Source organism: Camelus dromedarius, chromosome 25, assembly GCF_036321535.1.
Source record: "Camelus dromedarius isolate mCamDro1 chromosome 25, mCamDro1.pat, whole genome shotgun sequence".
In the NCBI taxonomy this organism is placed as follows: domain Eukaryota; kingdom Metazoa; phylum Chordata; class Mammalia; order Artiodactyla; family Camelidae; genus Camelus; species Camelus dromedarius.
In genome coordinates, this window is record NC_087460.1 from 16,933,291 (window position 1) to 16,947,327 (window position 14,037).

General features: G+C 41.0%; 1 protein-coding gene across 2 annotated transcripts in view; it reads right to left on the minus strand.

Moving 5' to 3' along the window:
• ITPR2 (inositol 1,4,5-trisphosphate receptor type 2) overlaps positions 1-14,037 on the minus strand; it is a 419,018-nt gene that overhangs the window by 278,103 nt on the left and 126,878 nt on the right. For both annotated transcript variants that reach the window (XM_031443910.2, XM_064479133.1), the window contains exons 16-21: positions 10,539-10,711; positions 9,431-9,550; positions 9,116-9,301; positions 7,727-7,978; positions 7,127-7,271; positions 5,539-5,689 (exon numbers count right to left, since the gene is read on the minus strand). In XM_031443910.2, the coding sequence (XP_031299770.1) occupies positions 5,539-5,689; positions 7,127-7,271; positions 7,727-7,978; positions 9,116-9,301; positions 9,431-9,550; positions 10,539-10,711 (1,027 nt within the window). The remainder of the gene's footprint in view (positions 1-5,538; positions 5,690-7,126; positions 7,272-7,726; positions 7,979-9,115; positions 9,302-9,430; positions 9,551-10,538; positions 10,712-14,037) is intronic.

The window sequence follows — 14,037 nt, forward strand, 5'->3', positions numbered from 1 at the left end:
TTATGAGTGAATGATGTAGCCCTGTGAGGTACATTCTTTTCTATATTATAGAATGCAAATAAAGCCACGTGCTTTTTCGAATGTACCTCAAGGCAATACTGACAAAAAGTATCATACCCTTTTTTTGTCTTGCGAGTATAAATATGCTCCAAAGAAATCTGAATCAGATTTAGATTGGTCCTTCCAAATGTACGCAAGCATTGTCCTTCCAAATGTACGCAAGATGATGACATTAGACACATGTTTAACATCAGTAAAAGCAAAAAAGATGCCTTGAGAAGGACTTTCAGAGTTGAGAGAAACAAAGAAAGCCCACCATAACAACTTCTCTCAAGGGTACCATGTGTAGTATAATTACAATTGTCATCAAATCGTGCTTAACAACAAACTATATTTTCTCACAGTTTATATTACATACCCAATAATAGCAATGCATGAAAGAAATAGTTTATCCTCTCATTTGCAAAGAGAAGAGACCTTAAGACTCTAATCCTTAAATGGAAATTAATTTCAATACACCAAGAACCAGAATAACAGATTTCAAGGATATTTACTACCAAATAGGGGGATGAAAATATTCTTCCAGATTCCAAAAATCTAACCAAAGTCCACAAACCCTTGCAACAAATTAGGAAAATGCACTTCCCCAAATGAAGAGCCACCACTCTCCACGCCATACTGGTCTCCAATGGAAGGGACGGTTCATGCAGAACACATCTAGGTATCTTCTATCCACACAGCAAAAAGTTTCTTAGAAAATTTAAATTGGCTGATGACACCTGTCATGTACTACTTTTAATACTGGAATAGAATTATGGTGTTTCATATTTCACTAATGGAGTAAAACTGAGTGTCAGGGTTAAGCACAGGCCATACTACATGGAAGGGAATCCACGTAAAACCACTAAACACATCAAGCACTCAGTGAATATTAGCTACCGAGGAAGCATATTTATTTATCTAAGCCAACAAATGATTAAAATTACTTTTCATTTGGCCTCCAGGGCATCCTGTTCTCATGGTTTTCCTCTTTACTCACAAGCACTCCATTCTGTTCCAGTCTCTTTTGCTGGCTCCTCCCCTATCTCATAGTTCAATATTGGAGCTTCCAGGATTCCATCTTTAGACATCATTTCTTTCCAATCAACAATCACTGCTTTGGTGATCGCATTCAGTCTGGTAACCTTGAAAGTCTCCCACGTACTCATTCTCACATTCATATTTCCCACCCTGACAACACCCTAAGTTCACTCACATATCCAGCTGTCATAATGTCCCCCACCTCACGTGACCAATAGGCATTTCAAACCTGATGTGCCCAAAGAGAAGTCGATTGTCCCTCCAACCCCGCGGATCCACCAATCTTTCTCATCCCAATAAACAAGGGCTTTCAAAACCCAGGAATAATCTTTGACTCTCCTTTCCTTCCATTCCACACCCAAGTCCGATCAGTCAGGACTGAACCATTCCAAATCCATCCACTTCTCACCACCTCTACCACTATTACACAGTCCAACACCACCATCCAGTTCTGCATCAGCCTCGCTGCTGTGGTCTTTCTAGCCCTTGTGTCCACACAGATGCTCTCTACTGTCCAGTCAACATGATCAAATCCTATCAGTCCCTTCTCAAATCCCTCTGAAGCTGCCCGTCAAACACAGGATACAATTCAAATTCAGGGAGGTGCCAAGATGGTGGAGTAGAGAGACTTCACAGCTTGCCCTTTCCCACAGATACACCAAGAATTACATCTGCAGACCCACTGAATCGCACAGAACACCTAACTGCACTCTGGCAGAGGGCCTCTCGCTTCAAAATATGAGAGGATTCTCACAAAATCCGATAAACAACAAGTTCATACTGTAGAGCACAGGGATCTATATTGAATATCTTGCAGTAACTTACGGTGAAAAACAATATGAAACGAATATATCATGTATGACTGAAGCATTGTGCTGTACACCAGAAACTGACACAACATTGTGAACTGTACTTCAATTAAAAAATAGATATACACATATATAAAAAGTTCAAAGTCAAAGGCCTGCAAGTCTCCATGGTCTGGGCTTCTCTGACCTTCTCTCCTACTGTGCTCCCTTCCCTCACTCTTCCTGGGCCAGAATGGCCTTCCGGCTGCTCCTCACTCATGTCAAGCTTATTCTGCCCCGGGGCTGTCTTCCTCGATGCACGCAGGTCTCAGCTCAGGTGTCAGAGAGGTGGCCCCATCCACTCCAGCTAAAAATCACTGCCCCTCCCTTACTCCATCACACTCCATATTGTCCTACTTGACTTTCCTCCATAGCATTATCCGATGTAACACTGTCATTCATTTGCTTATTATGACTATCTCCCCCAATAGGGGGAGGGGAGGGAGTCTGCCTATTTATTTATTTATTGTCTGTCCTCCCTGTGGCTAAGGACGTAATGTTGTTCATCACTTATCCCAGTGACTAGAATAGTGTCTGGCATCACAACATTGTAAAATGATTATAAATCAATAAAAAATGTTATATTGTTAAAAAAAAAAAAAAAGAATAGTGTCTGGCATGCAACAGTTGTTCAATAATTTCTTATTGGATAATTTGATTAATGGTTCTCAGATAACTGAAAGAATGATTAAGGTAACCAGAGGTGAATGGAGCTCATGAGAAAACATGAGAATTATAAAATACTGAAAAGAGTTAAAAAAAAAATGCGTCTCAGAGGGCAGACATGCATAGGACAGCGGAGCGTACGTACAAGATACTAGCAAATTTTCAAGGGAATAAAATACTTCTCTTTGGGGTAAAAATGCTGAAAGCAGATTATAAGCACCAAGACCAAAAGTTAAGATCAATTTCCAACTTTTAAAGGGTGGTTTGATGTAAAGGAAACTGGATATTGTAAAAGCATCATGCCAGGAAGCATCTTTCCTTTCCTTTTTCCTCCACTTGCTTCCATAGTTCCTCCCTGTCCCCTTCAATACTCTCTCTGAATATATATCGCTATGTATTATGTATCCATATATAATTGTTTCATTAGGCTGTGTCTTAAGTCTTGAAGATTACCATTCTGCACAACTTCACCAGGTAGAATTCAGGTTATTTTTTATTTCTAGAATGTTTTCTTGGATTGGAGTTTTAAATCTCCATTCTGTTCCACTGCTTTGTTTTCCTTCTTTTTGTTTCACTGCTTTGTTTTCAGGGACTCCAATTATTCATACGATGACTCTTCTTTGCCTCTCTTCCATTTCAGCTACTTTCTCTCTGACTTTTTTTACTTGTTTATTTAAATCCTTCCCATTCTCATCATTGTTCTCCTGCCTCCCTTCAGGGGTGTTTACTACACTTTCATTCAAATCTATTCTCCCTTTGATAGCCTGTAATTTAGTCTGTTATTTCTAAAAATAATAATAAAGTTCACCATTTCAGTCTATTTATTTCTTGAGTCCAATCAACTTTCATTTCATTCCTTACTGATTTTTTGGGTCCATCTCTAACCTTAGTTCTTGGATGTATGATTCAAGGTGTTTTTTCATGTGTTCATGTTTTCGTATCTGAAGATACTTAATTCCGCTTGGAGTATCATGTTACAATTTTCTTCTCTTCCGTGGTTGCTTTTCAGATAAAAATTCACATCAGTTGAAATGCTGTGATCCTCCCTTCTGTTTTGATCTTGTATTGTATCCTTTCATCTGGATAAAGACTGATTACAGCTCTGCCTTTCATGGACAAGGGGACAATAGGAGCTGGTTTACATGATCTTTAGTTCAAGAGCACCCTCTCCTGTTCGAGTTGTGAAGTGCAGTTTCTTTAAAGTTTGGCTTTTGTTGGGGGGCAGTGGAGGAGGAGCTATATTTTCTTTTTTATTTGTTTTCCTTTATCTCGTGGTAGTCTAGATTTCCCCACCTTGCTTCTTTTTCTCTCCACCAGCAAGACGCCAAAAGGTGCCTCTTCCCTGCTTCTAACCTTGTTCACCCCTCGAAGCACTGCCTCCCCACGACTACCACCTGGGTACTTTCAAGTTCCATCCTCTTTACTCCGCACTCTTACCTACCTGGATTCTCCTTCTCTAAGTGGTGGTTTTCACACAGTCTCTTCTTGTCTCTTCCACATGGCTTTTCCAGAACCCACTAACTGTCCAGAAAGGCTAGCAGAGGGAACTTGCGAGACAGCACCACTAATGTTACTTTTCCACTTAGAATAACTGAAGTTTGTACTGTCCTCTGTCTTCTAGTTCTGCTCAAGGTGAGAGGTTTGTGGGGGTTAATTTGCTTCTTATTGCTCTGTATGGATTTTTGGAAGAGGCAGAGGGAACTGAGATTTAGAGCAGCAACAATGAATTATCTCAGCTACCTTTTTGTTATCATTCTTAGCCAGAAATTCCCTCCTTATGTCTGAAATTAGACTTCTGGCTTTCCTTTTTCAATCCTGTAGTGGATACTGTAGTAGATACACTGTACTCCACACATATCACCTCTTCAGAAGTGAGGCATCTACTTCCTCAGTTGCTGCTGCCTTCTCACTAAGAGTGACCCCTGGCCAAGGGAAGGGAACCTGCCTTACCCAAGGCTCCATAAACTGTCAATGATGAAGCCAGTAGTCAAAACTGGCTACTGCAAAGATACAAAGCTCAGGCCCCTTGCCTTAATTCGTGGCAACTCTGAAGGGCCATCCCAGCTCCAGAACTCTCTAAAGGATCAGCGAAGATCTCAGCTGCACCTGCACCATGGGTCAGCTTCTCTGCCCGCCCCATCCTACCTTTCTCACTTCCTTACAGATGCATATCCTAAATGCACACTTCCGTACACATTCTGCAAACAATTCGATACCACAGGGTATTTTCAGGGCATCCAACCTAAGACAATCATCTTCCAACAAAAATTTTTATTGAGTTATGAGACCGGCACTGTTAAAAGTGCTTTGAATATGTTGTAGATATTCACTTAACTCTCATACGGAAACTGTGAAGAAAATACTATTACCATCATCATCATATCTTAGATGAGAAAAGGAACTCTTAAGAGAAGATAACTGCCTTGCCTAAGCTAATAAATGGTAAAGGCAGGATGTGAATATAGGCACTCTGACTCAAAAGCCCATTCTCTTGTCCACTTTCCAATACCATCTCCTGTGCTAGCTTTGCACCAACTGCTTCTCCCGCGTGACCCTGAGTGTGCCTGTTATTTGCATTTTTCTAAGCCCTGCTAGGAAGCACAGCCAGCACATGACATATACCATGGTGATCACAAATATTAAGACGTTTTCATTTTGTAATACATAATATTTTCACTAGTGGACTGACCATCACGTTAGCTGCTCAAGATGGAATTCCTTGATCTTATGAAGTTGTCTTTCACAGCTTTTCATTAAAAAACAGAGAAGCATGTTTATAAATCCAGCCTATGGTCACTCAGTCCTATCATAGGATTACTTCTCATTAGCACACACATGTTAGCAGGAACATATTAACAACCACTTCTCTATAGATTTGGTTTTTTTTTTTAATCTCACCTCAAAGTAATACCAAAAAGATTTAACTGTTCTCAAAAGTTCTTACCTCCATCCTGAAATTTGCTTAATCTTTCAAAATACGATGACATGGGGACCTGCACGATATCCAGGATAGCCAGAAGTGTTCTCGTTAGCCTTAATAATTCACTGAAGCTGTAAAATCCAAAGTATATGAGATTCCGAGCCAAGTGGACCACCTTAATTTTAAAAGGGGGAGGGGCGAGAGGATGGAAAAGAAAAACATTAGGAACTGAAATAAACACTGACTTTTTATTATCTAAGTTAATGCAGGCATTTCATTCTTCAATACGTAGGAATTGAAATCCCTGCCAAAGCAACTGAATACTGATTGATTCAAGTTTAGAACTAAATCCAAATAAGACCAGTTTATCAACCCCATCAAAGGCCCAGTGACGAGAAGATGAGATGTCTGGTTAACAGCCAGCGAGGAAGCAAGAAGACAAGACTTTAGTTGTAACATAGTAGTTAACAGAGGTTTTCACTAGAATGATTTACCTCTTATTTAAGTACTAACTTAAATTTAAGTCAGTAGGATACCACTTAACAAGTAGTTACATTAATGAATAATAAATGGATATTATCCATGAAATTTGTCTATAAATATATGTTCTCCATGTCACTTTGTGGTCTTCTAGGATACACAGGACATACTAGGAGAGAGAACCAGCTTCCAAGATGACCCCCAATGTAGGGTCTCCTTCTGCAGTGCCCCAGGATTGGTCTGTGTCACCAACAGGACATAGCAGAAGTGATGGCATGGTACTTCTAAGACTGGGTTATAGAAGATTGCAACTTCCATCTTGGGCTCTCTCTCCCTCTCAAATGGTTGCTCTGGGGGAAGCCGGGCACCATACCATAAGGACATGCAGCAGCCAGTGGAAAGGCCCACGTGGCAGGGGGACGAGACGTCTAGGGAGCAAGGAAGTAAAGCCACCAACAGCCACGCAAGTGAGCTCAGAAGCAGAAGCAGACTATCTAGCTCCCGATGACTGCCACCTCAATCAATAGTCTGATTCCAGCCTCATGAGAGATCCTGGCCCCGAATCCCCGAACAAATAAGCCCCCCCAGATTCCTGACCCACAGAAACCATGAGATAATAAATGCTTGTTGCCTTGGGCTGCTAAATTGGCGTGTAATCTGTGACACACCAGTAGGTACCTAAACACCAGATATCATACAATGGCATCTTCCCTTTAGTTTAGTCACTATATCCCCCAAATGATATTGTAACTGGAGGTATTTCAATTCAGTTTAATGAGACTAAAAGCATCCCTTCATCGAGATGAAAAAAATGTATCTGAACATACGACACATATACCAAATTGTCTTTGTTTATTAAATGCAATAAAGTATACACAGATAAATGAAACTTTTTTAAAAAAAATCAAAGAAAAAAGTAACAGATAATTAGAAATCAAATATTTTGTGGTATAATTAAAGCATTAAATGTATCTTTTAAAAAATGGCACAAGGAATCACACCTCCGTGAACTTAACTACCTAATTACCAAAACATCCTAAATAGTCTTAAGAAAAAAATCTTTGGTGTTCAATGTATCTAATTTTAGACAGGGGAAAATTGAATAACCGCATGAATTAATTGTAAAAATTACCTCAAATGTCAGTTTGTTTTTTTCTTTATCTCCGAACGGAAAAGGCTGATTTACAACCTCTTTCAAGTATTCTTCAACAAATTCCATGGTCAGTGCAAATTTCCTCTTCATATCGTTTCTGGAAGAGTCTGTTATTGAATCATATCTGGGAAGACAGAAAGAGTTTAAAGCAAGTTAAATTGATTGTAATCACTTAAAAATAGGAAAACACATATACTTTAACCTCCTGACTTCCAAGCTTGGGTAAATTAATTAACCTTTCTAGGTGCTGTGTCCTCATCTGTAAAGTGCAGCTGTTTTGAAATGAGTTAATATATGTAAAGAACTTAAATCAGAGTCCACCATAATATTAAAGGCTTAACAAATTGTTACCCCATCATTAATATGATTTCTGTTGATTGGTTTTCAGAATAACATTTCTATTTTCAAGAGTTATCATTTTACTTTCCAAAAATAGGATCTTATTTGCATTTGGAAGATTAACAACCCGAGTTTGAACACAGCAATGCCTTTCCTTATATTTCACTTCAGAATTGAAGACATTTAATTTTGAGTTCGTCTGCCGAATTTGAAGTCCTCGAGAAATTTTTTCAAACGTACTCATGAATCGTGATCTTTGTGGGGATTTCCGTCCAGAGCCTGGCATAGCGAACAGGGACCACGGACTCCTGGGGGTCCCGGTCAACATGCATGTGGAGCATGAGGCGACAAAAAGATGCTCGGAGGTCAAAGGGCAGGCTCTCGTCTGACATGCACCGCAGGATCAAATCAACGGAGAGCTGCACAGAAATCTGGTTTATGGCCAGATACTGGCGATCCAAGCACATCCTTGCGAAGAGGTTCAGCTGGTACCTTAACAATATTAAACACGTTACATTATTTGTCTTTTCTGGATAAAGGCTGTAAATATTGTGGTATCAGTCAGCATCTACTTTTATGACACCAGTATTTCCGAATGTATGTGATGCTGTAGTCAACCCTTTGGGTACTGGCTTAAGTGAGCAGATGACAACACACAGATGGAGTCATCTCTATGCTCATTCAGCTGCAACTTCTCTTACTTGTTCCAGCAACATGTGTCTTGTGGAGAGTGTCATTAGGCTCTCGGTTCTCGGCTTCCTAGGATTACAAATACACGAAGCCTGAAGGCTATGGACAAGAGCTCACCTAAAGCCATCTCTCTCTGCCTTGCCCAGTCTCACTCCGCTCCAGGCTCTGGAATCTGCACTCCAAGTAGAGACCCCCTCGGTTCCCAAACCAAACATGATCAATCCAAATGACATCAGTACCCCTGGATTCATCAGCCCCTGAGATCAAGAAGTGGCCATTGGCTTTGCGGCTGTAGCTGTAAAAACCTTGTGGGAACACAAAGAATTCTCTGCTTTTCTAAAGATTCCTGTCATGTGGGTCCTGCCTGGCCCGAGGGCTTCTGCCTTGGGTGTCCATGCCTTAGACTTGAAAACACCAGCTAGCTTCTTGCTCCCAATCTGCTGACCAGTTACTTCGCTGCCATGTGCCACCGCTGACCTTCACAACCACAGACGTGTTTCTCTGAAGCCCTAGGTCTTCACATAATTGCTTGTGATTACAAGCAATATTCGCATAACTACTTGTTAACTTTCTCTGAAGCCACCTCGACAGCTGTAGCAGAGTCCCCAGCCCCAGTTCCACCTCCCATGCAACTGGATTACCTTGGTCCCAACGTGTCTCTCACCTGCACCCACCCTAGGCAGTAAGAGGAAACAACCCTTTGCCGCGCAGCAATTCCAAACCAGTGGAAAAAGCAGAAAACTGCAAATGCAATACGTGGAAAACACAAATGTGCATGTTTACTGCAAATAATTTCAATAACACTGAATATTTCAGCCACCCTAGTTCTGACACAACTTCTTAAATTTCTTCTTCATAGATAATGGGCTTCAGGTTTCAGGGAGTCATCTCTCAACGAATGTGTGAGACTTAGGATTACGATTCTCCACAATACTGCACCTGTAATAGGTAAGAACTTCTAAATCAGCTTTGGTGCCTTCCTTGGCCTCTTGAGCAAGATGCCTGATAGCTTTGCCGTGAGGCTCCTTGTTGCTGTCAATCCAGTAGAGCCAGACCTCCTCGTCGTCAATGTCATCTGACAGGATGGTGCTCTCCATGGGGCTGTCTCCCTGCATTGAGACCAACCTTGAAATAAATCACACACACATAAAACTAAGAACCAGCTCACTGGCAAGCATGATCAGTAACTGTAATGCTTACAAGGAATGAACAGAAAAAAAAAAAAAAAAAGGTGTCTCCATCGTCTGGGCTTACTTGGTTTGAATGAGAATGTCAGCGTTGCCTGGGCTCAACATAAATTTGCAGATGAGTTCTTGAGTTACAGGGATCGCGGTGGTATTAGACACACACAGATCCGATAAATAATCCAAAAATCTGACGGGAGGAAACATTAAATGGAACATTAATAAACAGCATCTTATAAAAGCATCCTCCAAAACCCCTCAAATATACTCTGGGATATAATGAAAGTAGCTTTTTAGACATATTCTTCATCTAACTTCCATACAACATTTTTCTAATGTGTTGCTTATCTGCTGCATCATTAGAAACAAATAAAACATCCAACGATTTGTGTTTAGTCCAAATCTTGTTTTCGAAAATCACTCATTTGCTTCTATTTATTTCTGATGTTCATACCACAGCGCTGTGACTTGTTGTGTTTGGAAAATCATGTATCTATCCTAAACGGAGACCACCCCAGAACTGAATAGCAAAACAGAGGCAGATCAAAGCCAATGTCGTACTGAGTAAAACAGACGTACAGCACACGCTGACCCCGAGTGACTACGGCCTGGTCAAGTCCAAGGCCCTGTACTACCTTCTAACGCTTATTTGCTGTGTGAGTTAAGAAAGCTTTGTCCATCTGCTTGACTCTTCTGCCTTCATTTCTCCCAGATCAGGCAGCATGATGCCAGAGAAAGGGAACGTGATCTGGAGTCAGAAACCGTTCATTTACCTCCCCTTGTATCCCTGACTACTGAGGTATTCTTGGGCAAGTCAGCCTCCAGGCTTCTGTTTTCTCATCTCTAAACGTGGATAATATTACACGAGCAGTGCAGTTCACGAGAATGTGCGAGGATTTAAACAAAACAACGTACATGAATATATTTTGAAAACTGACAGAGTACTAGAAAAACCTAAGCTATCAGAGAGAAAAACCACTACATTTAAATCCGTTTATAAAGGGTTTTGCTCTCCTCTAAGTTAAGAACCCTTTATGATATGTAATTATTACAGCCATATGCCCAACATCGCTTGTCCATGAAAGAATCCTAACTTTTAAAAAAAAAAAAGTTCTAAAAATAAAGCAAAACGTCGCAATTCCCACAAGAAAAAAAACGCTGCAAGAACCACTTCCAACCTTGGCTCGCGGTTTCTCCTGAGCAAACTAACAAATGTTTCTATTTCTTTTGCTGTGATGTGTTTCTCTAGTAGTTTTCTGTTGTTGTGCAACAAAGCTGTGATGGTATCTTCTGCCAAAATATCATAGCCAATCTGGGACTGCATGACACAGAAATTCTTAGCAATATATTCCTGCAAAGAAGAAAGACTGTCAGAATGCACTGCCGCACAGCTTAGAAATAATAGCACGTTCTGTTAGGGTCGGCAACGTTGACTGATTTATTCATATCAGAAAACTCGCTAAAAATTATTTTCAAAAGAACAGCAAGCCAATAATTCTTCAATAAGCAGGATTTTGGGAGGAAAGAAATGAAAATACATTAGCATATACCAAATTTAAATTGTAAAGGAAAATTATGTGCCTAGAAATACTTTTTAATACCGATGCTTACATTCCTTTACGGTAGAAAAATAAAAATAAAGCTAGTTACAATAACCATTTTTTATGACATGGTAACTAAGGATTTCACCAGGTAACAGAGGAGCTTCTTCTAATACTAAAAGTCATAACCTATGAATTTGGCATAATTATAGAAACAAAAATGACCCTCTGACGTTTTGCTCACGAAGGACGAGCTCTGTACTGTTACATGAAGATCCCAGGTGAACTGAGGTGATTTCTGTTTTGTACACATTACCACCACGATCTATTAAATCTTCTCTTTAAAATAACAGTAAAATTTTGTACCACTTTTTGCCTTTAAAAAAGCTATCAAATGATTTTTTAAAAAAAGCTATCAAACGATAACGTGATAAATCTGTGATTAATCGATATATTGATCAGATTCATTCGTCCCAAAGGTATTTCTGGAAAGCCATTCCAGGCACTGTCTGAGAGACGAGGGATGTGGCACTGAACAGGACAGGTAAGCTCTGACGGAGGTTACATCCCAGCGAGGAGATAAACGTGATCGTTTTACACGTTGGTAAGTGAAATGAAACTAACAGAGGGTGGGGGAAAGGTGGCAACTCTGGATGCGGTAAACGCCAAAGAGGTGACCTTTGACCTAGGATGGAAATGGTGAAAATGATGAAATGATGGAAATGATCAGGAGGAGGCAATTGTGGGGAGAGAAGCCATCGAGGCAGTGGGGACAGCAAGGGCGAAGGCCATGGGGTGGTGGAACCCAGACTTGTAAGCTCTGTAAACAAGAGGTGGCCCTTGCAGCGCGAGGGCAGGGAGTGAGGAGAAAGCCAGAGAGGACGTGGGAGAGCTGGGTCCTTCTGAGCCACGGAGAAAACCAGAAACATCCATTCTAAAAGCCAGAGAAAGCCACCGGGGACCCTCAGTCACGCCTTATCCCACCTGCTCCTCACTGTCCACACTGGCTCTCCTACATTCCAGCCACCATCACCCTTTTCTCACATCTCAGAAACCGCAGCACGGTGAGCTTAACCCCTTCCCCAGTCCAGCAGTTTCACCTCAATTTCTTGGGGATTTCTCCTTGGGAATTTGTCTCTGTTTCTATGATGGGAGAATTTATTGATCAGAAAGTGGTTTTGCCTTCAGTAAAATTCACTGGAACCTATCTATTGCTTGAAATTGATATTGGTTACAAAACCTAATTATACTTTAGGCAGCAATTTTGTTGGCCTTCTTCAAAATGACGGCTTTGTTTATCAGTAGCCAGTTAAGTAAAGTAAATGTTTGCTGTTACTGTATCTTTTTAAAGATATGTACTGATTTATACATGTTTACCACTGTTCTAAAAACCTCCAAGACATGTTTGCTAATAGATCAAGACGTTGATAAATAATCAAATGAAGTTAGAGTCTCAACATTAAAGTCTTGGGTTAGCACTAAATCACAAAAGAATTCCCTACTAGGACTCTACAAAACATAGGTGAGGATAAAGTAGAAAGTCTTCCTGCTTTTATATAAAAATCATGATCTAAAAACATCAAAAATCTACATTGTGTTAGCACAAAGCATTCTCTCTTTTTTTACACCTTTATTGTGGTATGGTTCCTGTACAGTAAACTACACATATTTCAGACGTACACTTTGATGAATACTGATAGATGTGTACACCCATGGTACCACCACCACAATTAAGACAGCTAACATTTCCAACACTCCCCAAGAGGTGCAAATTTCAAATTCCCAATTTATCCCTTCCCACGCCCTTTAACGCCTGGTAACCATAAGTTTGTTCTCTATGGCTGTGAGCCTGTTTCTGTTTTGTAGATAAGATCATTTAACACAAAGCATTCTTAATGCAACAGAAAAGAAAAAAACATTTCTCGACTATCAGTGAGATTCGACGGGAGCAGGCAGAGAATGTGAAGCAAAATACAATCTACCCCTCAGTGAATGCTGGAGATGCTCTATTCTCTTGTAAGTTCAATGCTCTACCTCTTGGGGAGACATCCTCAAAGACAGGAGTCGCCCACCCACCATCACATGCTCTAAAGAAATCAGAAAGCTGGTCCCCCAAAGTGAATAAACATTTACCTGGAGAAATGATGTGCCTAGGTGGGGCGAACTGAGAGCAAAAGAGAGGAGAAATTATCAAGGAGGAACACGTGTGTGTGTGTGTGTGTGTGAGTGTGTCTACTTGTCAGAAGGAAGAGTGTTTTCATAGGAGAGACCGCACACGCCCCTGAGCACACCAGGCATGTGAGTCCCCAACTTGGACAGAGAGGCGTGAGAAAGAACTTTGTGCGAGACCTTGAGGGCATGAGAAAGGACACCAGTTAAGACGTGCTGCCTTGGGGAAGGGACCTGGGGCTGGCGGTGGGGTAGGGCAGGAAGGAGGTAGATGTGGTTTAAAGGGGCTGCGTGAGGGGGATCCTTGAATTGTTGGAATATTCAGTATCTTGACTCTGGTAGCAGATACATAAACCTACACAGATGATAAAATTGTATAGCACTTCATAAACATGCATACATGCAAACAAATGTGTATCAGTAAACCTAGGGAAATGTGAGTAAGATCGTGTATTGTAGCCATGTCAATTACCTCACTGTAATATTATACTATAATTTGGCAACTTGTTACCATCAGGGGAAACTGGATGAAGTATAAAGACATGCTCTGTATTATTTCTTACGACTGCATGTAAATCTACAGTTATTGCAACAGAAATTTCAATTAAAATGTTGTGGGGGAAAAAAAAAAAGATGTGCTGCCGTGGACACACCTGCCTGCACATGGTTGCATCTAGAGACCAGCAGAACAGCCAGCCCCCAAGGAGATCTGGTGCTGAAGCACAGGACTCTGCCGTAGGAAGCGGACCCATGGGACCCTGCAAAGGCTGAGCACAGTCGAGGACGTGTGCACTGGGGGACCCAGTGGGCCCGAGGGCACCAGGTAAACTCTGTAGACCTGTCGGTTTTCTCAGTTAATTCGACCTCTCTTGTAGAATACTGAGCATGTTGTGTGGAGTGGTGGCCTCCAAGAGGATGAGTGAGGCCACGCAGAGAACACTGAGTGACCATTAGCCCCGCCCCCACT